A 22,501-nucleotide genomic window follows, 5' to 3' on the forward strand; every position below is an offset into this window, starting at 1 on the left:
CAGTAACATAGCCATTTGTCTTAGTTGGCTGTCTAAGTAACTTCCCTGGACTTATGAAGAAATTGGGATTTTTGAACACCCTTTTGAAATGTAACTTGTTCATACACAGGGGACTTACTGTCCTGCTAAGACTTGTAAGTCCAAAAGTAAGCGAATTCCCTCCAGGTCCAAGAAGTCATATTCTTGGTTGGGATTTTAGAGGAAACATGAGATTTCCATAATTCTAGGCATATCAGTCCTTCAATAGACCTTGATCATGAGAAACTAATATTAAAGTAGATATAGTCATTGTGTTTCTACACACTTCTAGAAAGTGTTGCTAACTCCTTAGTACTGCATCTTGTAATGCTGGTGACTGGATGGTAAAGTAATGTGAACAGAAATAAGGAAGGTGAGACAGGAAGGTCAGAATGTGAGGTAACAAAGACAAGGTATTTAGAAGCTGAAGAATTGAGAGAAATTTGGGACCTGAGTTGGAAAAGCAGTTTTCAAAACAAATTGGGTCATGTGGTATGTATAATCCTCACTTAAGTACTTAGAAGATCTCTACTAACCAGTCTGTCCTTTTTTTTTTTTTTTTTCCTGGAGCACAGTTCAGATCCATCCAGCTGTCTCTCATTGCTGCTGCTTCCTCCTGGCTCCTGCACTGTGCCCAGCTGTTCAGCCTAATATATTCATAAAAGGTTTGTTCTTTAAGGCAGAAACTGCTGGTTGCCTACAAAATGATCTATTCTCTGCTTCTTTTTCAAAACTGAAACTAGTTTGTTATATAGCCATTAGCCCAGTAGCTACAGGACTGCATTTCCTGCCCACCCATGCTCTTGATACAGACTTGTGACAGAGATGCAAGTAGACCTGTAAGAGGGATTTTTTGGAAGACTGCTTTCAAGGAACTGATTTAGCTGAGAGATGAGTCTCTTCCATTCCCTACCTTCTTCCTAATTGCTCCCTGGGTTTTAGTTGTGATGGCTAGAACACCTGCAGTTGTATTGGTCAATCATGTAACGATGAAGATGGATACCACCCAAGCTCTCACTGGGCCACCTCCAGCTTTGTTTCAGTGGGAGAGAAAAATCAAGTTTATCTTGCTAAAGTTATGGTTGTTTTAGTATTTTGCAATGTGCATCCAAACTAATCCTGATACTACTATGTGTTTAATGTGATCTAGCCTTATTATTTTGTTGGGTTTAGTGAATATATTTATATTTTACATTTCTCTCATTTTTTATTTAATAAATTGATTCACCAACTACAGGTATACATAAATTTTATAACTGCAAAATTATGATTATAAGCTTACTTTCCTATAAATTGTGCATTTTTATGCTTTCTTGTCTTCTTTCCTTTCTTGTTTTCTTCATATTTGTACAGCTTGGGCCATTTTCTCTCTTATAACCTCATCCATCCATATCTACAGTCCAAAATAAGCTGAAAGCTGTGTGGGGAAAACCAAAGAAGAATGAATTACAGGCACATAAATGAAGGGTGTTGGTCCTTGTTACTCATCATGAATGTTCTGTGGTAGGATCACATTCCCTTGCCCTTCTGTGTGCCCACCACTCCCAGGTTTGCTATGACCATGGGACATACTTCAGCCCGTGGAATTTGAGTAGAGGTGATATGTCACTTCCAAATGGAAGTATTATTTTCTGTCCCACTAGCTGGAATGCACATGTGACAGGGGCTGGAACATCCATATTAGACCAGAGGTAAGTAGCACAGGTGGAAAATGTAACAAGAAAGAAGTGGATCTCATTTCTGTGGAGAGACCTGCACTAATAGTATAAGAAAGAGAATTAAAATTGTATTGCATTTAAGACAATGCTATTTAAGGTTTGATTACAGTAGTTGAACCTGTAAGCTAATGCTCAACAGAATAAGTGATCTTTGTTTTAGCCTTGTCTTGACATTAGAGTCTGGTATAACAAGACAAGATCTACTGATGTATACTTACAAGTGTGTTAGGTGACAGCCCTGACTTCTGGAAGCTATGGTCTAGTGTGGGTTTCAGAAACTCAAACAAGAACAAAGCAACATGGCAGGACAGTTTGAAGATGCTGTAAGGATACCTGGGATGGGAACCTAAGTCAGTCCTGGTCTCAGGAGATTGCTTGAAGCAGGGACAATCCTCTATCAGTTTCCTCATAAATGGGCCATGGTGCCAAGTTTCATGTAAAAGTGATTTATTTCAAATTCCTTCCAGAGAGCTTTCCCTTTTGATCCAGTGCTTAAGATGTGCATTTGAGTGTTTGGGAAGATTGCAAATGCCCCAGGGCAACTAAGCAGGTAATCCATATCTCTTGAGCATGAGTGACCTAGGGCCTGTGATCTACATCAAGAGAAGCAAAGGATTTAAAAGCCAATGAACTGCAATTACAGAGTAGCCCTTGCTTGCTGAAAATATAGAAGTCCTGAGCAGCAATGAAGGCCTGCTTCTGCTGCTAAGTCACTTCAGTCTTGTCCGACTCTGTGTGTCCCCATAGACGGCAGCCTACCAGGCTCCCCCGTCCCTGGGTTTCTCCAGGCAAGAACAGTGGAAAGGATAGTTATTTCATTCTCCAATGCATGTAAGTGAAAAGTGAAAGTGAAGTTGCTCAGTCTTGCCTGATCCTTAGCGATCCCATGCACTGCAGCCTTCCAGGCTCCTCCATTCATGGGATTTTCCAGGCAAGAGTACTGGAAGGGGGTGTCATTGCCTTCTCCGCAATGAACGCCTAGTGTTGGCAAAATTAAAAAAAAAATAATTAAAAAATAAAAGATTCTCCCAGAGAAATCAATGAGGTCTCAGGGGAAGCAGGACGTGAAAAAGGATTAAATCAGTCTGGGTCTGATATCATGGAAGTCATGGAGAGGGAAGCTACAGCTTGTTTTCACAGTGAACATGGGATATAAGTTGTGCCTCAAACATGTCCCAACTCATGGCTACGGAGCTGGGATTTCACTTTCCCACTAGTGCCTTCCTCTCATCCTTCAATTACCAGCCAGCTGGTGTCTCCAGCCCTTCTATTAGATCCTCCAAAGACAAATCAAAGGTGACACTGGAAGCAAAAGGCACCAAAGCTCAGGAAAATGCAACCTCAGATAATGTCCAGATTTCTGCACCCAGTCTGCATTCTCCAGCATCATATCTGAAATCCTGCAAGTCTAAAGAACTCCATGGGTCTCTACATGTAAGCATTTTTTTTTTTTACATTTGGCTTTTAATTTATATAGGAGTGTAGTTGATTTACAGCACTGTATTAATATTATTTGTATGGGAAATTAATTTCCTTATACATACACATGTATCAATTGTTTCTTAGATTCTTTTCCCATACAGGATATTACAGACTATTAAGCAGAATTCCTGTGCAATACAGTAGGTCTTTGTTGATTATCTATTAAATAAAGTAGTATACATAAATTAATCTCAAATTCTCAATTTGTCCCTCTCCCACCTTCCCACACTGGCAACTATAACTATTGTTTTGATGGAGGGAAGTGTCTATAGGCACTTTTTGGATCAGGGTCTGTGCTTGTGAGAGTGGAGTGGCCAGGGAAAGCAAGCCTGAGAGAGACTCATTTGAGATGATGGTAAATGTTGAGAAGGACCTGGCCATGCAAAAAGCTGGGAGAAAAACATTGTAGATGTGGGAAGTAGCCTCTGCTAAACCAATGTAACCAAATTTAATGAATGGCTACCCTCCCACTGCCAATCTTCCTTCCATGCTTGGAACCTGGCCTACAGGTCAACCACCATGACCTCATCCCATGCTTCACTTGTGAGTTAGCAGCAATGAACCATGTCAGCCTTTCCAAGAAGGGAGAACCTGGGGTTATCACGATGCTGAACATACTCTGGACTTGTCCACAAACTGGTTATCACCATGAGAGTCAGGTGCCAGGGGCACCACCGATGCCTCTGACTATCTCCATATACTTGTTCTCAGAAGTAGAAATGCCAGGGAACTGATATGGCAAAGAAACAAGTAATGACTTTTGTTTCATCTTGCCCTGTGTGATTCCCACTGCAATTGACCACACTGCTTTCTGCCCAAAACTCTTTCCTCTTTTCTTCTTCAAAGATGGCTTGTGAATAACATCAGCACCTGACTGTGAAGCCTGGTGGCTGGAACTCACCTCACAGTCAGCTGAGACCCAGAGATGTCCAGCTTTGTCCTGTGTTTCTGTCCTTTTTCTCCAACCAGATTCATAAAGCAAAGTACCTACAAAATATAAGGGTGATTGCAATTCTCTCAAGGCCTTTGAATCTCCAAGGTGTATTTGGAGCATCAAAGTGGGAACACATCCCCTGCATCCAGGCTAGTCTCAGACCCTGACCTCGCTCAGCCAGTGGTTCCCCGAGGAAACATAAGACACATATCTAAGTTGCCAGAAAGTTGAGAAGATAAAGCTTCTCACGTGAATGCAGGTTAATGTTGCCCAGTCAGCCAAGGGTCTGTCTTGTGTGAGGGAGGAGAGGGAGATCTGGGGATCTGAGTTGGGAGTGAGTCAGTCACCACCTGCATGATGACCTCCTAGGGTCACTACAGCTTGGGTTCTCTCACTGTTCCTGAAACCCAGAAGAAACAACCCTGAATATTCCATTCATGCTGCTACATAGAGGCAGGTCTGCTGATAAAATCGGAGCCAGATTTGAGGGGCAACGTGAAAGAAACTTCCACTCTGGTGCTTTCAGACATCTGAGAGCTACCCAGCAGTGAATGCAATGGAGTTTTCTCTCATCTTTCCCTTCCTGGAAGTCTCCTAGCCTGGGAACCAGAGTTCCTGGGTCCCATGTCTTCACTAAATTACCTGCAGCTAAGATGAGTCATACAGCTCAGGGTTCAGTTTCCCATTTTTTGGGTGAGGGAAACTTGACATGCACCAGAACATTTTTTCCAGAATGAGGTTCAATGCCAATCAGTGGACAAGTGGCTCAGAGGTGGCTGTTGCTGAGGATGATGAGGTTGCCTCTGGTGGGCAGGGAGATGTAACTGTCTGGTGATGTTCATGGGTCCTGGTCTCAGGACTGAGAGTGGTAGACCACTTGGCACACAGCTGCTGTGCCATCGAGTACCTTAGAGGCCTTGTGCACTGGAACTTACCATCATTTGGATTCTGTGGGATGAGATCAGGTAATTATAAATCAGAAGTTAGCAATGGGGATTCTTGTAGATTCCTCAGCAGAAACCCAAATTAGGCTGATGAATCATCTCTCCAAAAAACTCTGGGAACTAGATATACCAGGACTCTTAGACAAATTTTGTAGTATTATAAATACTATTTAAAGTAGGTCATCTTTTGGATGACCTGCCATTTGCTCTCTGGCTTAGGATGATACCCACATTTAGAGAGGAATCAAAGGGCCTCTGGGGGACGCTGTCCCTCTCCCTGTGACTCATTAGCAGTAAGTACAGCTCTCTCCCCTCCACATCTGGAGCAGGAATTCCAGCAGGAAGGACGTGACCTCCAAGTTTAAACGGAAGTCTCAAGAAAGTCTTGCCCTCATGTAGGCACTATTCTTTTTCCCAATGTTTTTTTTTTCCTTCTCTCCTGGGTCCTGTGCAAGCTGTCCACCTCCTGGTTACTGGGTTCTGAATTCCTTTGACCTTCTCTTGTAGATATCTAGGCAGTCAAACTTGTGGTTCCCTCCCTACCCAGGCCCAATCCCTCACCTGAAGATGGCACTAAAGAAGGGAAAACCGAGACTGGTCTTCCCAGTTTATTCTTTCTAAAAATGTCCACATTCCTTCTGCTTCCAGACCCTGTCCTGAGTCATCAACATCGCCAGCTAGATGACTCAGCTTAGGAGAGGAACGGAGATGCAGATTGGGGATGAGGGTGGTAAGGGTGTTAGGTGTGGGGGACAGTTTTCAGATGACAAGAGATGAGTTGGAGTAAGGATCATGTGGTCCTCCACCACTCATTCATTTAGGACCTGCCTGAATCTATTATCTTGGGCTCCTCAGGGTATCACTAAGAGAGAAACTTCAAAATGGACTTTCCATAAACTTCTTACTGCAAAATAATTTTAAACATAACAAATATAAGAAAGAAGAGTATCATGAATCATATATTTCATCATTCATCAACAATAACTATAAAACTAACTTCTTAGTCCCACAGGTTGTCATAGACTGGGGACTATGCAACATCAAGGTGGTGGCCAGTTGAGTTCCCAGTGAAGACATTCTTGACTTGCATCAGTCTTTCTCTTCTTGCTATGTTCTCACCTATGGTGGCAGAAGGGAAGGAAGAAGAAGGAGAATAAGAGAGAAAACGAAGGAGAGGCTAACCCCATCATGAGGGATCACCATAAAAATCCCATGTTAACCTGGTACATCTTTAAGTCCATACTTCTTATCACCATCACATTGGGAGTCAAGGGTGGACACAATTCAATCCATAGCAGCTATGCATAGCATAGCAGCTATCTGTTTTTACATCAACACAGACTATCATTTCATTCTCTCTTTGAAGGTTTACTCATTTTACCTGAAGTTTTTTAGGTACAAGTTGAACATTTCACCAAATGTACACAATGAATATTTGTGGTAGAATGATAGGATATGAAAAAAAATGCTCTTTTGTGCCCCATAAAATGAACATTTTATATCCAGTCCATGTGCAAATTTCCCTGATTCTCAAAAAGCAGATGTCTTTTCAGTTTTTTTAAAGAATGTAGTCATATGTTTCACTTAGTTGTTCTCCTTTAAGACAGAATAACTTTTCCTCTCCCAATTTTGATGTCATTTATTTGTTCAGAAACAGGGAGGAAGCAAGGCGGTTTGTCTTACAGAATGTCCCACTATTGGTCTTAGAGCAAAAGTCCACAATACCAGCACAGTGGGTCAGGACCAGTACCAGGCCTTGGTCTGTTAGGAACCAGACCTCCACAGATAGAGGTGAGCTGCAGTCCAGTGAGTGAAGCTTCATCTATATTACAGCTGGTCCCCATCACTCTCTCATCATTCCCAGAAGGGAAAGTCTAGCTTGTTTTCCTGGAACTGTTTGGAGTTACATAACCTATGTTTAATAGAAACAAAAATCGCTTAAATATTGATGATTATCTTCCTTTCTCAGTGCTCAGAATGGTGAGTTGGTGTCCTAGCAGTCTATCACAGTGACAAATTACATGTTTCCTGTTAACATTTGGACACATTCGGCCAGTTTAAAATTCAATATTGAAAAACTAAGATCATGGGATCCAGCCCCATCCTTCATGGCAAATAGAAGGATAAAATGTGGAAGCACTGACATATTTCTTCATCTTAGCTTCTAAAACTGCTGTGGATGGTGCCTACAGCCATGAAATAAGAAGACATTAGCTTCTTGGCAGGAAAGCTATGAGAAAGATAAACAGTGTGTTGAGAAGCAGAAACATCATTCTGCCCAACAAACTGGTAGATGTTTGGCCTTTTCATTTGGATTCCTAAACATTCTGCCCAGTCCCCTCTGGTCTTTGAAGTCCCTCAGTTTTCTGGTCCTTCATGATTCCCGAGATTATTTTGTCCATTTCTCTACCCAGTCCTGAAATCAGCCATCTCTTTAAGATTGTCTGATAGGAAATGTATTTAGAAGCTACATGTAAACCTCAGAATAGTCACTGTCATCAAGTTGTCACTGCTTCTAGGCTTTACAGTGTTCGGAGGAGGAAGTACACTTTTTCCTTAAAGTTAAAATAAAAGGGAATATAATTAGTTGTTGCAAACTTATGCTTTCAGTTCAATATTTAAGACAGCATTGTATATGCTATGTGTGAACCTATTTTTGTAGCCACTGAAAGGCTTACTTTAAAACAATAGTTTTAATTCTTGTCTTGCTTTTACCTGTTAACATCCATATGATTCTGTCACAATAACATAAACAATATGAGGAACAATAAGCTGTTGAATTATTGCTTCCCTCAGCTGCAATGGCAGTGCAGATGTATGGCAGCTCCAACAGCAGCCCAGAAGTGTGGCGGAGAGGCATTACCCCAAGAAAAAATTAGGGGTGGCAGTCGAGAGGAGCTACCCTACTTCCAAGGTAAGGAGCAGTGGCTGTGCTTTGCTGGAGAAGCAGTGAAGAGATAACCCACGTCCAAGGTAAGAGAAACCCAAGTAAGGTGGTAGGTGCTGAGAGAGGGCATCAGAGGGCAGACAGACTGAAACCACATTCACAGACAACTAGCCAATCTGTCACACGGACCACAACCTTGTCTAACTCAATGAAACTAAGCCATGCCATTTGGGGCCACCCTAGATGGATGGGTCACGGTGGAGAGGTCTGACAGAATGTGGTCCACTGGAGAAGGGAATGACAAACCATTTCAGTATTCTTGCCTTGAGAACCCCATTAACAGTATGATAAACAAAAAGATAGGACACTGAAAAATGAACTCCCCAGGTCGATAAGTGCCCAATATGCTACTGGAGATCAGTGGAGAAATAACTCCAGAAAGAATGAAAGGATGGAGCCAAAGCAAAACAACACACAGTTGTGAGTGGGACTGGTGATAGAAGCAAGATTTGATGCTATAGAGAGCAATATTGCATAGGAACCTGGATTGTTAGGTCCATGAATCAAAGCAAATTGGAAGTGGTCAAACAGGAGATGACAAGAGTGAACATTGACATTCTAAGAATCAGCGAACTAAGATGGACTGGAATGGGTGAATTTAACTCAGATGACCATTATATCTACTACTGTGGGAAGGAATCCCTTAGAAGAAGTGGAGTAGACATCATGATCAACAAAAGAATCTGAAATGCAGTACATGGATGCAGTCTCAAAAACGGCAGTATGATCTCTGTTCATTTCCAAGGCAAACTATTCAATACAACGGTAATCCAAGTCTATGCCCCAATCAGTAAGGCTGAAGAAGCTGAAGTTCAACAGTTCTGTGAAGACCTACAAGACCTTCTAGAACTAACACCCAAAAAAGGCATAATTTTCATTTTAGGGGACTGGAATGCAAAAGTAGGAGTCAAGAAACACCAGGGGGGACACACAAATTTAGCCTTGGAGTACAGAAGGAAGCAGTGCAAAGGCGTTCTGCCAAGAGAACACACTGGTCATAGCAAACACCTTCTTCCAACAACACAAAAGAAGATTCTACACATGCACATCACCAGATGGTTGGCACCAAAATCACACTGATTATATTCTTTGCAGCCAAAGATGGAGAAGCTCTATACAGTCAGCAAAAACAAGACTGGGAGATGACGGTGGCTCAAATCATGAACTCCTTATTGCTAAATTCAGACTGAAATTGAAGAAAGTAGAGAAAAGCCCTAGACCATTTGGGTATGACCTAAATCAAATCCCTTAGGACTATACAGTGGAAGTGAGAAATTGTTTTATGGGACTAGATCTAATAGACAGAGTGCCTGATGAACGATAGACAGAGGTTCATGACATTGTACAGGAGACAGGAATCTAGACCTTCCCCTAGAAAAAGAAATGCAAAAAAGCAAACTGACTGTCTGAGGCCTGAGATAGCTGTGAAAAGAAGGGAAGCAAAAAGCAAAGGAGAAAAACAAAGATATACCTATTTGAATGCAGAGTTGGAAAGAATAGCAAAGAGAGATAAGAAAGCCTTCCTCAGCGATCAATGCAAAATAATATAGGAAAATCAATAGAATGGGAAAGACTAGAGATCTCTTCAAGAAAAGTAGAGATACCAAGGGAATATTTCATGAAAGATGAGCTCAATAAAGGACAGAAATGGTATGTGCCTAACCGAAGCAGAAGATATTAAGAAGAAAGGGCAAGAATACACAGAAGAACAGTGCAAAAAAGATCTTCATGACCCAGATAATCACAATGGTGTGATCACTCACCTAGAGCCAGACATCCTGGAATGTGAAGTCAAATGTGCCTCAGGAAGCATCACTGCGAACAAAGCTAGTGGACTTGATGGAATTACAGTTAAGCCATTTCAAATACTGAAAGATGATGCTGTGAAAGTGCTGCACTCAAAATGCCAGCATAATTGGAAAACTCAGCAGTGGTCACAGGATGAACAAGGTCAGTTTTCATTGTAATCACAAAGAAAGGCAGTGCCAAACAATTCTCAAACTACAGCACAATTGCACTCATCTCACAAGCTAGTAAAGTAATGCTTAAAATTCTCCAAGCCAGTCTTTAGCAATGCGTGAACCATGAACTTCCACATGATCAAGCTGGTTTTAGAAAAGGCAGAGGAACCACAGATCATATTGCCGACATCTGATCGATTATGAAAAAAGCAAGATATTGCAGGAAAACACCTAATTCTGCTCTACTAACTATGCCAAAGCCTTTGACTGTGTGGATCAGAATAAAATGTGGAACATTCTTAAAGAGATGGGAATACCAGACCACCTGACCTGCCTCTTGAGAAACCTGTCATGAAGCAACAGTTAGAACTAGACATGGAACAACAAACTGGTTCCAAAAGGAAAGGAGTATGTCAAGGCTATATATTATCACCCTGCTTATTTAAATTATATGCAGAGTACATCATGAAAGTGTGGGCTGGAGGAAGCACAGGCTGGAATCAAGATTGCTGGGAGAAATATCAATAGCCTCAGATACGCACATGACACCACACTATTGCAGAAAGTGAAGAACAATAAAGTACCTCTTGATGAAGGTGAAACAGGAGAGTTAAAAGTTGGCTTAAAGCTCAAATTTAGAAAACTAAGATCATGGCATCTGGTCCCATCATTGCATGGCCAATAGATGGGGAAATGGTGGACACAGTGATTGACCTCATTTTTCTGGGCTCCAAAATCACTGCAGATGGTGATTGCAGCCATGAAATTAAAAGAAGTTTACACCTTGGAAGGAAAGGTGAGACCAATCTAGACAGCATATTGAAAAGCAGAGACATTACTATGTCAACAAAGGTCTGTATAGTCAAGGCTAAGGTTTTTCCAGGGGTCATGTATGGAGATGTGAGATGTGAGATTTGGACCATAAAGAAAGCTGAGCCCCGAAGAATTGATGCTTCTGAATGGTGGTGTTGAAGAAGACTCTTATGTGTCCCTTGCACTGAAATGAGATGCAACCAGCCCATCCTAAAGGAAATCAGTCCTGAATGTTCACTGGAAAGGACTGATGTTGAAGCTGAAACTGCAATACTTGGCCATTTGATGTATACAACAAGGAGATCAAACCAGTAAATCTGAAAGAAAATCAACCTGTGACCCCTGCTGACTCAGCTGAGGCATCTACTGAGGGCCTCCAGGTGGAAAGAATGGATTCTTCCACTGCAAAAGAGCCTAATCATGGTAGTTCCAAGCAAAGTTTGTAGCTCCACTCCTGGAGGAAGCTCACAAAGTCTGAATGCTCTGTGTACCCTGGGTTCCATGATACATGCGTTGCATTCTCCCCAACAGCACTGGAGGCCAAGGAAGGGGTATTCTGGGCCCTAGAGGAGGGGGATGGCTCAGGGATCCACTGGGGCCACCACTTACCATGTAGGACTGGAAAGGACAGAGCAGGCATATGTGACAGAGAGCTGGTGACTGGGATGTGGGAAGAAGAGGGAATCAGCTCTGCATGAAATACCTCACCCAACATCCACTGAAGGAGAAGCCCAATGATAAGTGCATCTTAGATGGGATGTAGAGAGTCTATTTCATTACCCTTCTGAATGAAGAGGTGGTGGGGTTGGTGGTTCATCACAAACTCTTCCAAGGCCTAGACCATCCCCCAGTCACTATCCTTGGGGCCTGCCTCTCCCCAGCTTCAGTAACGTAATTCTGAAGGAAATTAACAATCATGTGTGCTGCTGAGTCAGGGCCAAAGACCATGTGAAGCCAGTCATAAGACCCTATGTCCCTGCCAGGATGGCTGATCTAGGGCTGTACATGTGAAATGAGGTGGGTAATTCAGAGAACACCCTTTAACTCTGATGTCTGCAATCTTTTTTCCTTACTAGGTGATGCCTTCAGGATTTAAAACCCTAGGGCAGGTAGCTTGAACTCCCTCACTAGGTGTAGAAGCCTTAAGGAAAAATTTGCCGGGCTAAGACCATCAAAGTAGACCGAAGGGAAATAGCGAGGGTGAGAGAGATTTGATGACTTCTGATTTTTGGCTCCAGTCACTCAGATCTTTGTATTTGCTCTGAGTCTTGTATCCTAGATTCCCAGAATCACTTTAATGAGTCTACCCTTTCCTTGAAGCTATTTGGAATAGGGATCCTCTCAATTTTGATTCAGACTTGGTTCTAGATCCTTCACTTCCAGACACAAACAGAAGCAACATTTCTTTCAACACCATTAAGAGTGAAACCCTTTATTCTTTACTGAGAATAGTGTGTACAAAACACCAAATACAGTTCACCAGCATCCTGGGCAGGAGTGCTCCAAGTGTGTGTGTGTGTTAGGAATGGCCTTACTGATTCCTGAACCTCTCCAAGCATTTACACTGCTGGTGCCAGGCCAATCCTGTCATTTCCTCGATCAAAAACCGAGAAATACAGCCTCAGGAAGGGTTCACCCAGGACCCAGTACTCTGTAGATGTCCTCACAATTTTCTTTTTAAAGTTGGTATAGCAGCGGCCTCTAGAATCCTGGGGAAGTCAGAGACACACACCAGTCAGCATGAGCCCTTACCGGTAACTCCCCCCAATATCCAGCAAATTTTTTTTAAATTTCCCTCTTTTGGTAAGTATCAAGGGGTTTTCTCAGCAGCAGGGGATATGAGAGTTCATCCAGAACCAAAGAGGGCCAAGACATCAGGTTGTCATGAGGAAGGGTGTGGTGGATGGAGGACTGGGAGTTGGGGAAACAGAGGAATGAAAAACAACAAAGTCCTATTGTAGAGCGTCAGGAACTATATTTAATATTCAGTGATATACCACATGAAAAATAATAAGAAAAAATATATTTTTATGAGTATAACTGAGTCACATTTTTGTGCAGCAAATCTTAATGCAACACTGAAGATTAGACACACTTCAATATAATTTATTTCAAAAAGAACAAGTGTGTCCATAGTTCTCCTCATTCCCTGATTCTTTCCTTCTGACTCCTGCTCCTTATTTTCTCTGCAGAGAATGCTGGTTCTCCTCCTACATCCCCACAATCTGTACTTTATTAAAACACACACACACAAAAAAAAAACAACTTTATTTTGTATTGGAGTATAGCTGATTAACAATATTCTGAGTTTCAGGTGGACAGTAAAGGGACTCAACCGTATGTGTCTGAGTATCCTTGTCCCAAAGACACCTCTCCCATCCACGCTGTCATATAACTGAGTGGAGTTCCCTGTGCTACAAAGTAACTCGATGTTGCTTATCCCTCTTAAATAGAGCAGTGCCCACAACACTTTCTTAAACCCTTAACTCAGGAACTCTGAGAAGCCTCCTTCGGCCCACACTCACCCTGTTTGACCACTCCAGGGTTGGGTGGGTAACATACTCTGGTTCCCCATCCCCACTGGTCAGTCTGTAGACCTCATCACCCCTAGTAAGTCCCCAGTGCCTTAGTGCAGAGTACCTTGAGATGTCATTTGCAAAGAATCCAGTGCACTTTTGCCTAGAACAAAGCAACCCTCAAAATGCCTCAAAGAGTTTGTCATTTTAGAATTCCTGAAATTCCCTCTCTTCTTCAAAGCCTTCTTTGAGTCCATCAGCATGCTCTGAACTCTCTCAGGGAGCTGACATGAAACCTCCACCCTGTGCCAGGGCTGAGCAGTCACTGTGCACCCTTTATTCACCTTAGTATCCAACCTCCCCACTGAGGAGTCATGTTCGGGTACCCCAACTGACAAAGGAGGCACCAGTTCAGAGCAATGGGAAGATGGAACCACGGACTAGGCTGACCATGTAATTTATCATTCAAACCAGAAATATCTTGAGATGTAAGGCAGACTGTTAACTTATGTTGGGACTTCACACTTGGACTGTCCCCCGCCATTTTTCTTGTAACATGGCCTATTTCAGGGACTACTAGAGCTGAATTTCATGTTCATGCACCTAAGGGTTAAGATTGAATTCAAGCTCTTTTAGGACTAAGGACCTTAATGTTCCCCTATCCCTGACTCCCACCATGCCATATGGTGTGGTATTTCCACATTTATTTCAGGAAAATCAGTGTCCCCAACAGCCCTTTACTCACAAGTGATTGGTACTGTGGGAGGCACTGGCCCAGCCACAGGGATCAGCAGCATCTGAAATGGTGTGACATGGCCTCCAGAGGGCGCCCTCCTCCCAGCAGCAGCCCAAGGGTTCCTGCAAGCTCCAGTTTGAGAACCAACCCTCAGTATTGTCCCCTCACCTTGAGGATGTAGGCTCGACCTGGCACTGGGTAGTTGATGCCATTGATGGTGAAGATAATAGAGGGCAGAGTATTGACCGCAGAACATGGAACATAGTGCTGTTAGAGAGAGAGGATGAGAGGTTGGCCCTGGAGTTCTTTGTTGTGTGTGGAAACAGGGAGTGACCCAGGGGCATGAGCCTTCACCATGGATCCCTGTGGCATGGTGCCTATCAGCTTCTGTACGTTATCGATCAGTCTTCCTGGGCCTTGGATATGTGATGAACCGGTGTCCACCAGGGCCCTGCAGCCGTCAGAACAAGCAATAACCTCTCTTTTCATGGTGATGCTGAGAGACAATGGAAGAAAGCGGGCATCAAGGTCACTCTGAGTCTCCCCAGAATTGTCCCCTTCCTGACTGTCTCCTAAACAGCACTTTGTCTCTTGCTCTCTTTTACCTTGCTCTCAACACAGCTCTTTTCCTGATATCCTCAAATGTAGTACTTGAATACACCAAGATCTTTTGTACCTTGACGCAAGCTAGTCTTCCTTCCTAGAAGACTCCACTTCCCTTTCACTAGCAAATTTCTTCTCATCTTCCTGATTCCACCTTAATTGTATTGTTTTCGGGAAGTCTTTCCCCTAGTGTTTATCAGTCTCCTGTCTTGGTCACTCTCTGTAGACCCTTCCTCATGACTGTTGCTGCTGGTGCTGCTGCTAAATCACTTCAGTCATGTCCGACTCTTTGTGACCTCACAGAGAGCAGCCCACCAGGCTCTGCTGTCCCTGGGATTTTCCAGGCAAAGTACTTTAGTGGGTTGCCATTGCCTTCTCCTCCTCATGTCTAGCATGTACCAAAATCACAATTCACTATCTGGGCTAGTCACTTCATGTACATCTGCCTTCTTAAATGTGAGGGCGAGTTTTATTCTCCTTGCCTCCCTAAGGTGCCTGGCACACAGTAGATGCCCAATACTTTTCTTTTCAATGATTGAATGAAGACTGAGAAAACAATAAGAAATCTCCAGAGAGCTCTATCTGGTGGGGAACAAATAATGGGTCACAAACAGAGTGAAGATGGAGATTCATAGGGGCAGCAGATTCTCATAGTAGAGGGAGAAAGGGGCTCCTCTGGGAGAGAGTGTCTCCCAGCACTGCTCCTACAATCAGCTCAGACCCTGAGACTCTGGCCAGGAAATACATGACTAGCCCACAAAAACTCCAAAGTAGAGGTCAGCTTTTGTCTGAGGATATCAAACAGAATCCTGTCAATTATGCCTCTTGTCCTCAGGTCACTCCTGGATCCCACATTCCTGATTCTCTCTTATAGCCCCTGCCTCACTGTGTGCCCATGAACATGGTGGTGCATTTTGTATTAGTTGCTTTCACGTCTTAAGACTGCAGCCAACCTCTTTCCACTGCTGGGTAGCTGCTCCCTAAGCAAACCAGTTTTCCCCATTTTCTCAGGACTGTCCCTGTTTTTAAAATGACATTTATCTGTACTGAGAACTTCCTATATCCTAAGTAGCCCTAGACAGTTGGTCATCTTATCATAACTCTGTTCAGGCTAGTTAAATTCTCCCTGATCCTCTGTTCTCCATACTGTAGAGTCCTCTAAACATGTCCCCCCACCACCCCGGAAGGGCAGTGGGTGCAGCCTTCTCCCAGCTGCACAGACTTCTCTGGACCATTTTAGGACCCTGGTTAAAGCCTTGCTCAGAAGGCCTGGATATTATGAACCCACGGGTTGTTTGTGTATTTATGTACTTGTGTGTTTGTTTGTATGTGTGTTTGTATGTGTCTCTGTGTGTGCTTGTGTGTCTCTGACTAGCGATGCATGTTTTTATGTGTCTCTGTGTTGGTTTATATGTGTTTGCTTGTATGTTTCCAAGTGTCTGTGTGGCTATCTGTGTCGTTATTGCTGGTGTATATGTCTGTGTGACTGTATGTCTAAGAATGCATTTATGTGTGTCTGCCTGTGTCCATGTACATTAGTGGGAGCATCACTTAGGCTGACCCTCAGAGGGAGAGGTTTACCTGTCCACACGTACACTCCAGTCGCCTGCTTTGATCAATGGTACCCAGTTGAGCTCTCCCTTGTAGTAACTGTGGTCCACACCACCAAACATCACTACACTGCCCTCCTGCTCATCTCTGTAGAAAGAAGTGAGGGGAGTATCCTTGGAGGACAGTAACAACAGCACTGTGTGAGAGCTGTGATGGTCCACCCATTAATGCCCTAATAAGGTCCCCATGTGCAGATGCAGAAATAGCATCTAGGAGAGATAGAGATCCAGACTGAGGTCTGTTGCTGTCTCATGAGTGGCACAGAGGATGTTAGAAGCTGAATCACTTGTCTGAGCTCCACCCACTATGTCTTCTGAAGACACCTTGGACCTTCAGGGACCTGAGTGCTCAGACACTTTCAGAGGAGAGGGTGCTGAAGTGTTTCGGCTTTCCCCTTGTCCAGATTGTCATTTTTCAGGACAATCAAGGCCTGGGGGTTCTAAGGGTGTGGGTTCAGGTCACCCAGAGTTGGCTCCACTGGCCTGTGACCTCCACTGTCCAAAGGACCCCACATTCAGAAAGGACCCCACCTCTGAACTCCCTGTTTATAAATGCCTAATATTTCTTGAACAAAGGGGTTCCACAGTTTTGTGTCCCACACTTTCATTTCTCAGTGGCTTCACAAATTGGATAGCTGATCCTGGGCTCCCTTTTAAATGCTAATGAGGAAGGAAAGAGATCCACCATCCTTTTCCTTCCTTCCTTAACAAATTCATAATCAAATCATAATGCTTTTTCCTCCAAATTGTTTCCGATTGCCTTCCTTTTGCCTCCTTCCTATCTCACCCCCCTAGACCAAGTTCCTGATCTTGAGCCCAGGAGTAGGTTCGTGTTCCAATAAAATTTTATTTATAAAAGCAAGTGATGAAGCCAGGTAGGGCCCTGGGGCCATAGTTATCCTTGGATATTTTTCTCTCAGGATACTTCTTTATCAAGTGTTCAATAATTTTTATGCAACTGAAAGCATCTTACAGCTAATTTGGAGAAAGGAATTGTCCATCTCAGACTTACTTGCTCAAGTAGAAGGCAAAAACAGGCTCAGAAATGGCACCTTCATTCTTCAGCTTGTCAAAGATGGGGATGGTTTTCGAGAAGGATAGGTTGGGGTAGTTCAAGCCCAAGACACCATCAAATTGTCTGTGCTCAAAACCAGATTCCACCACGCTTAGACCGAATGGCTGGTCAGTACTTACAAGGTCCCCAATCTGTGGGAGAGAAGAGTGTTCCCACCTACAGATACGTGAAGTGAGGCTAGGACTGGGCTGGACTGTATTTCCATTAGATCCTCAGAGAAGAATTGAGGCTGGGCTCTGTCTTTGGTTGCCCACAAACGGGTAGAGAAACATAGAAGGGGAATTTGGGTTCCATTTGAGAGAAGCTATGAATTCTAAATTATCTGCCCCTCTGAAAAACACCACCTGAGTGAGTTAAATTGGCCTCATGGCTTCTGTACAGGTGGGGCAACCAAGATTCAGGACATGTCCCATTGGTGCCACCTTATAGACAAAACAATTCCGAGCTAGATAACCTTCTCTTTGGCATTACTGTGACCTAATGACAGGAATGGACTGAATTTTCTGTAAGGTACTGTGTATTCTTCATCTGTCCAGGAAGACAGTAGCCGAAAACACAATCTTGCTTGCAGGGTTCTATGAAATTACTGCCTGGGGAATTCACTTTTGCGGATATGCGTATATTTCTGTGAGTGTGTATGAAAGAGAAAGAGAGAGGGGGGAACTACTCAAGTATTTTGGGGAAAGCAAGCCATAGATTTATTAGACTCTCAAGGGTCCTCTAGAGTGAGAACTCATTTATAAAGCCCCTAGATTTCTCAGGCCTCCAGTTTCCCACTCCTGATACATGAAGTCCTTGACTTCATGCCTCCAGGGTCCCCAGATATGTTTCATCCTGTCCCCAAACACCCCACAGCAACTTCAGGCCTGAAAAGCCAGCCTAACTCCACCTTTTATCACCTGTGTGCTCTCAGCAATGCCCTTGCTGTCTCTTCCTCAGTTACCTCATATGTCTCATGACCTAATCAGAGTAACTGCTTTGTGAGGTTGTTGCAGAATTAAACCAGTTATCACCTGAAAGTTGCTGGAACAGTCTGTTAATATAAATGTAGGTGCTTTTATCCCTCCTCACTCAGAGCCAAATGAACCTTGAACTGCTCATGGCACAGGAGCTGCAAGTCCACAGCTCAAGCCACTCTCTGGGTTAGCTAATTTTGTTTGTTCGTGTGTCACCATGGGCACTGCCACTCCAGAGACGTGACCCTGTGGATAAGATGGCCAAATTTTATGTGAGTTAGACTAGGAAGGGTCTTGCCAGATGGTCCTGCATCTGTTTTGTAAGTAATGGTCACCTCATATCCAGTCCTGACTCAGCATTTGTTACACTGTTACCCGAACTGTGTCATGAACAACAACTCCTTTCATTTTCCCAGCTCCATACATGATCCCGAATGTCTTATTGGCAAGCCGGAAGGTGGAAGACTGGCGATGTCTGAACCTAACACGTGTAGCTGCAGACACAAGAGATGGGTGTCATCAGGTGCCAAGGGTGGAAACAGGGTGGCAGGGTAAGTGAAAGATGGTCCGGGTAGGATGTGTCTGTACTCACAACAGGTTGAGCTGTTGCAAAAGATGGAGGGCACCCACAAGTCAGATGAAGCTGTGTCAAAGACAACCTGGAATTCCTGAGGAGGTGTTCCAATGGTGATGTTACCCACGTAGAATATCTACAGGGAGAATGAGGGAGTGGGTTAGTGCAGAACTGGCTATCCTCTATTCCCAAACTGATGCCTCCCTCTGGGTATCATATGTCTTGAGAATACTTTCTAACCACCGTGTAGCTCACAGACTTTGGTCACAGAGGTATCTGTATTTGATATATTTTTCCTGTGCTACATTGTATGCAAGATATGAACTCTATGACCAGACGTTGAAGTGGTACCTCCTTCATGGGAAGCCCAGAGGCATAACCACTGGGCCTCCAGGACTGCTGGACACTCAGGGAAGTCCTGGTGCCTTCATTTGAGGAGCTCTGTAGTCTCTTCAAGTTTCACATCCCCTTCTCCACGAGGTCCTTCTTGATCAACTCCAACCACTCCCTCTAAACTCAGACCACATCCAATCAACACCACGCTGGTGACCCTTTCAATTGACATGTATTTTTTCTTTGCCTATCTCTCAGGCTGTTACGGGCATTCTTGAAGACAAAATAAGCCCTTTTCTAATCTAAAAACAATAAGCATTGTGTTAGACTCTTATGACCATACACAAAATACAGGTTCAGTAACTTTTTCCTGCTGTCATTCTTGCATCTGTGGAAACTGAATTCCTCTACCTGGGGATTAACAATTGCTTTGCAGTTGGTTCTACCTTTTGATCAGTGATGGCTCACTCTCATCAATAACTGACTGGCTCAGTTCGTTCAGAAGGAACAAATGCCCTCAAACTAATGACACATTTTTGACACAGAAATGGATATTTACCTGCCACCTGGTAATTGACAGGCCCAGTCACAAAGACCAATTGAGGATGAGAGTGCCTTCTCCTCTGGCTGGGGTCCCTGTTTTCCATTGTCTCAGCCTCCTGCAGGAACCCCAAACCCAACATCCCTCCTAGCAACTCCAGATGAACTCCATGCTAAGCTAGAGAACCAGCGGGCACTGTGGAGCAATATCCTCCCGAAATACTCACATCTTTCATGTTTCTCAATGGGAGAATAGTTACATTTGAATCACGAAAAGAAATCTGGGGCAGTCTATAAGGATACTCCTTCAAGACATTGTTCAGCATGTTATTTCCACTGAGGGTTTTTCTCATGGTCTTCAATCTCCTTAGAGGTACTCTTTCACCGAGCATTTGACAAAGAAAACAAACAAGATGCTACAATTAACTGTTAGTGTTAATGTATAACTGTCATTTTAATGGCCCTGTGTGTTTTCTAATCATTTTTATGCCGCAGATTATTATCAGAGTTTTATGCATATACCATGGCAAAGACATAGATTTGAATACAGATTCTTTTCTGCAATCTTGGGTAAGCCATATGACCTTGTGGTGTCTCAGTGTCCCCTTTGGCAAAATGGTGGAATGTAACAATACAAACCCTCCAAATAGAATATCTTGGGGATAAGTGAAGTGATGGATATAAGGTACCTGGTAAAAAGGAAGTCTCAACAATGACAGCCATTAACATTGCTGTTGTCATCCCACTCATTCCTCCGCAAAGAATCTCAAGGAAGGAGATAGAAGGGGACTCTTATTGTCTTTTACAATGGAGCAATTTGAAATGCAAGAGGTTTCTGAGTTGGCTGTGGTCACACTGCTTGTCAGATATAAGATAGTGTATCTTTCTCCAAGTTGAAAATGAAGAGTGATTTGAAAGAATCCAAGATATAGGGAACAAGGAAGGGAAATTCAGAGGCTTGAGAAGGAAGTAAGAGTCAAATTAAAAATTAAAAAGAAAACAAAACAAAGAGAAATAGACTCCCAGTGACTTCCAAAGTGATGGAGAGACAAATGACAGTGATACAGAGATGCAGACATAGGCATATACACACTGAAATTGACAGGGAAAAAAGAGGACATGTTAAACAAAATTTAGAAAAGTGCTATTCCACAGAACCAGATTAACATCTGCATAGACTGTGCACTGAACAGTTGCAAGGAGTTGCATTTTCAACAGGTCATGACATGACTGGACCCCAAATGTTGTGCAACCCAAATTTACACCAAGACCTTGGGATCCACAGTTCCTACATCGAGTTACTTATCAATAAGTAAGAGTTGAACTTTAAGACACTTAGGGAAATATTCCATTCCCTTCTAAACCTGATGGGTGAAAGAATAATCAGATGAAAATAAAAATCCAATAAAGGAATATGATGTGACATACAGTCCCAATACTTACTTGACTATGCACTCTGAGAAGGCCACCAGCCCAAAGAGCACAAGCCACTTCATGCTTCTTTCCTGCCTCCAAGTACTCAGGGAAGTTTGAGTTCTTAGCATGTAGTGGTGACCGGGAGCCCCAGTTATATATGCTCTGACCTACCTTAGTTTTCCCCTTCAGGCCACTAAAAGATCTGAAAAAACTACAAAGTTCTCGATAAAAACTACCTTCATCCATGTCCTTGATGAAAGGACTTTGAAGCTTTTCAGAATACAGAGAATCTCTTCCTTGAATCTTAGCTGGAAAATCAAACTGATCTGCATGGACATCTAAAAAGATGGAGAACCTTACCTACTTGGAGAAAAAACTGCTAAGAACATCATGAAAATGGATAATAGAGGCCATGCTCGATGTGTGTGGTTTCATGTCATCTTCCTAGCCACTTCATAAGATATGCATTGCTGTCTTCTTGGGAGAGGAGATTGCTAGGATGATAAGTTGTCAAAAGGCAAAGTGAAGACTTCAGTGACAGCCCAAGGACATACAACTGGCTTTAGGTAGTGGGTCTAATGGCAGACATAGGGGCACCTATGATGCCAGGGTGCATCAAAGATTTAGGGTAGACCAGTATTTCCATTACATGGTTTTAGTATTGGGAGAAATGTCATATGCATCCACAAGATGTTTTATATCATCCAACAACTTTACAAGGAAAAACTGTGTGTTAGGTTCTGGGTTAAAGGCTTCAAAGTCAAAGTTGATCAAGAAAAAAAGGAGTCTTTATCTTAAGAGAGCTTGCAGTCTAGTTCTCACAAACTCATGGCCCCAGGAGGCAGGAGATATGATACTAGGACTAGGTGGCCATGTTGGAATCTGGCCAGCACAGGCCTTACCTATGGGAGCAGCCTTTCCTCCACTTCACTCGTGCTGGAAAGCAGGCCAGTTGGCCATGTTTTCAAGAGAATCAGAAGTTTGGATATTTATGTACAAGCTACTGATTTTAATGTTAGCATCTAATTTTATTTTCCAGAAAGTAAGTGGGAACAATATCTCCACAGCAATGTGCTGGAATCAGCCTTCAGTCTCTGCAGTTTTTTGTTTACTGCCTAGAGTTGGGAGTGCAGTGGGGACAGAGAGTAATTGAATACATGTTGGTTGATTTTAAAAGAGACTGACTGCATACTAAACATGCTGACTCATTGGAAAAGACCCTGATATTAGGAAAGATTGAATGCAAGAGGAGAAGTGGAAGACAGAGGACGAGATGGTTGGATAGCATCACCAAGTCGATGGACATGAGCTTGAGAAAGCGCTGG

General features: G+C 43.2%; 1 protein-coding gene across 3 annotated transcripts in view; it reads right to left on the minus strand.

Moving 5' to 3' along the window:
• The window catches only part of PAG3 (pregnancy-associated glycoprotein 3), a 928,325-nt gene extending 906,888 nt beyond the window's left edge, over positions 1-21,437 (minus strand). The window contains exons 1-9 of one of the 3 annotated variants that reach the window (XM_042242646.1): positions 21,204-21,437; positions 19,988-20,176; positions 18,906-19,023; positions 18,689-18,807; positions 17,295-17,488; positions 16,254-16,370; positions 14,424-14,565; positions 14,238-14,336; positions 12,234-12,526 (exon numbers count right to left, since the gene is read on the minus strand). In XM_042242646.1, the coding sequence (XP_042098580.1) occupies positions 12,377-12,526; positions 14,238-14,336; positions 14,424-14,565; positions 16,254-16,370; positions 17,295-17,488; positions 18,689-18,807; positions 18,906-19,023; positions 19,988-20,176; positions 21,204-21,422 (1,347 nt within the window). In that variant the 5' untranslated portion in view covers positions 21,423-21,437 and the 3' untranslated portion in view covers positions 12,234-12,376. 3 annotated transcript variants of the gene reach the window in all.
• Positions 21,438-22,501: the final 1,064 nt, after the last annotated feature.

Source organism: Ovis aries, unplaced genomic scaffold (genome assembly GCF_016772045.2).
Source record: "Ovis aries strain OAR_USU_Benz2616 breed Rambouillet unplaced genomic scaffold, ARS-UI_Ramb_v3.0 scaffold_87, whole genome shotgun sequence".
Taxonomy (NCBI): Eukaryota; Metazoa; Chordata; class Mammalia; order Artiodactyla; family Bovidae; genus Ovis; species Ovis aries.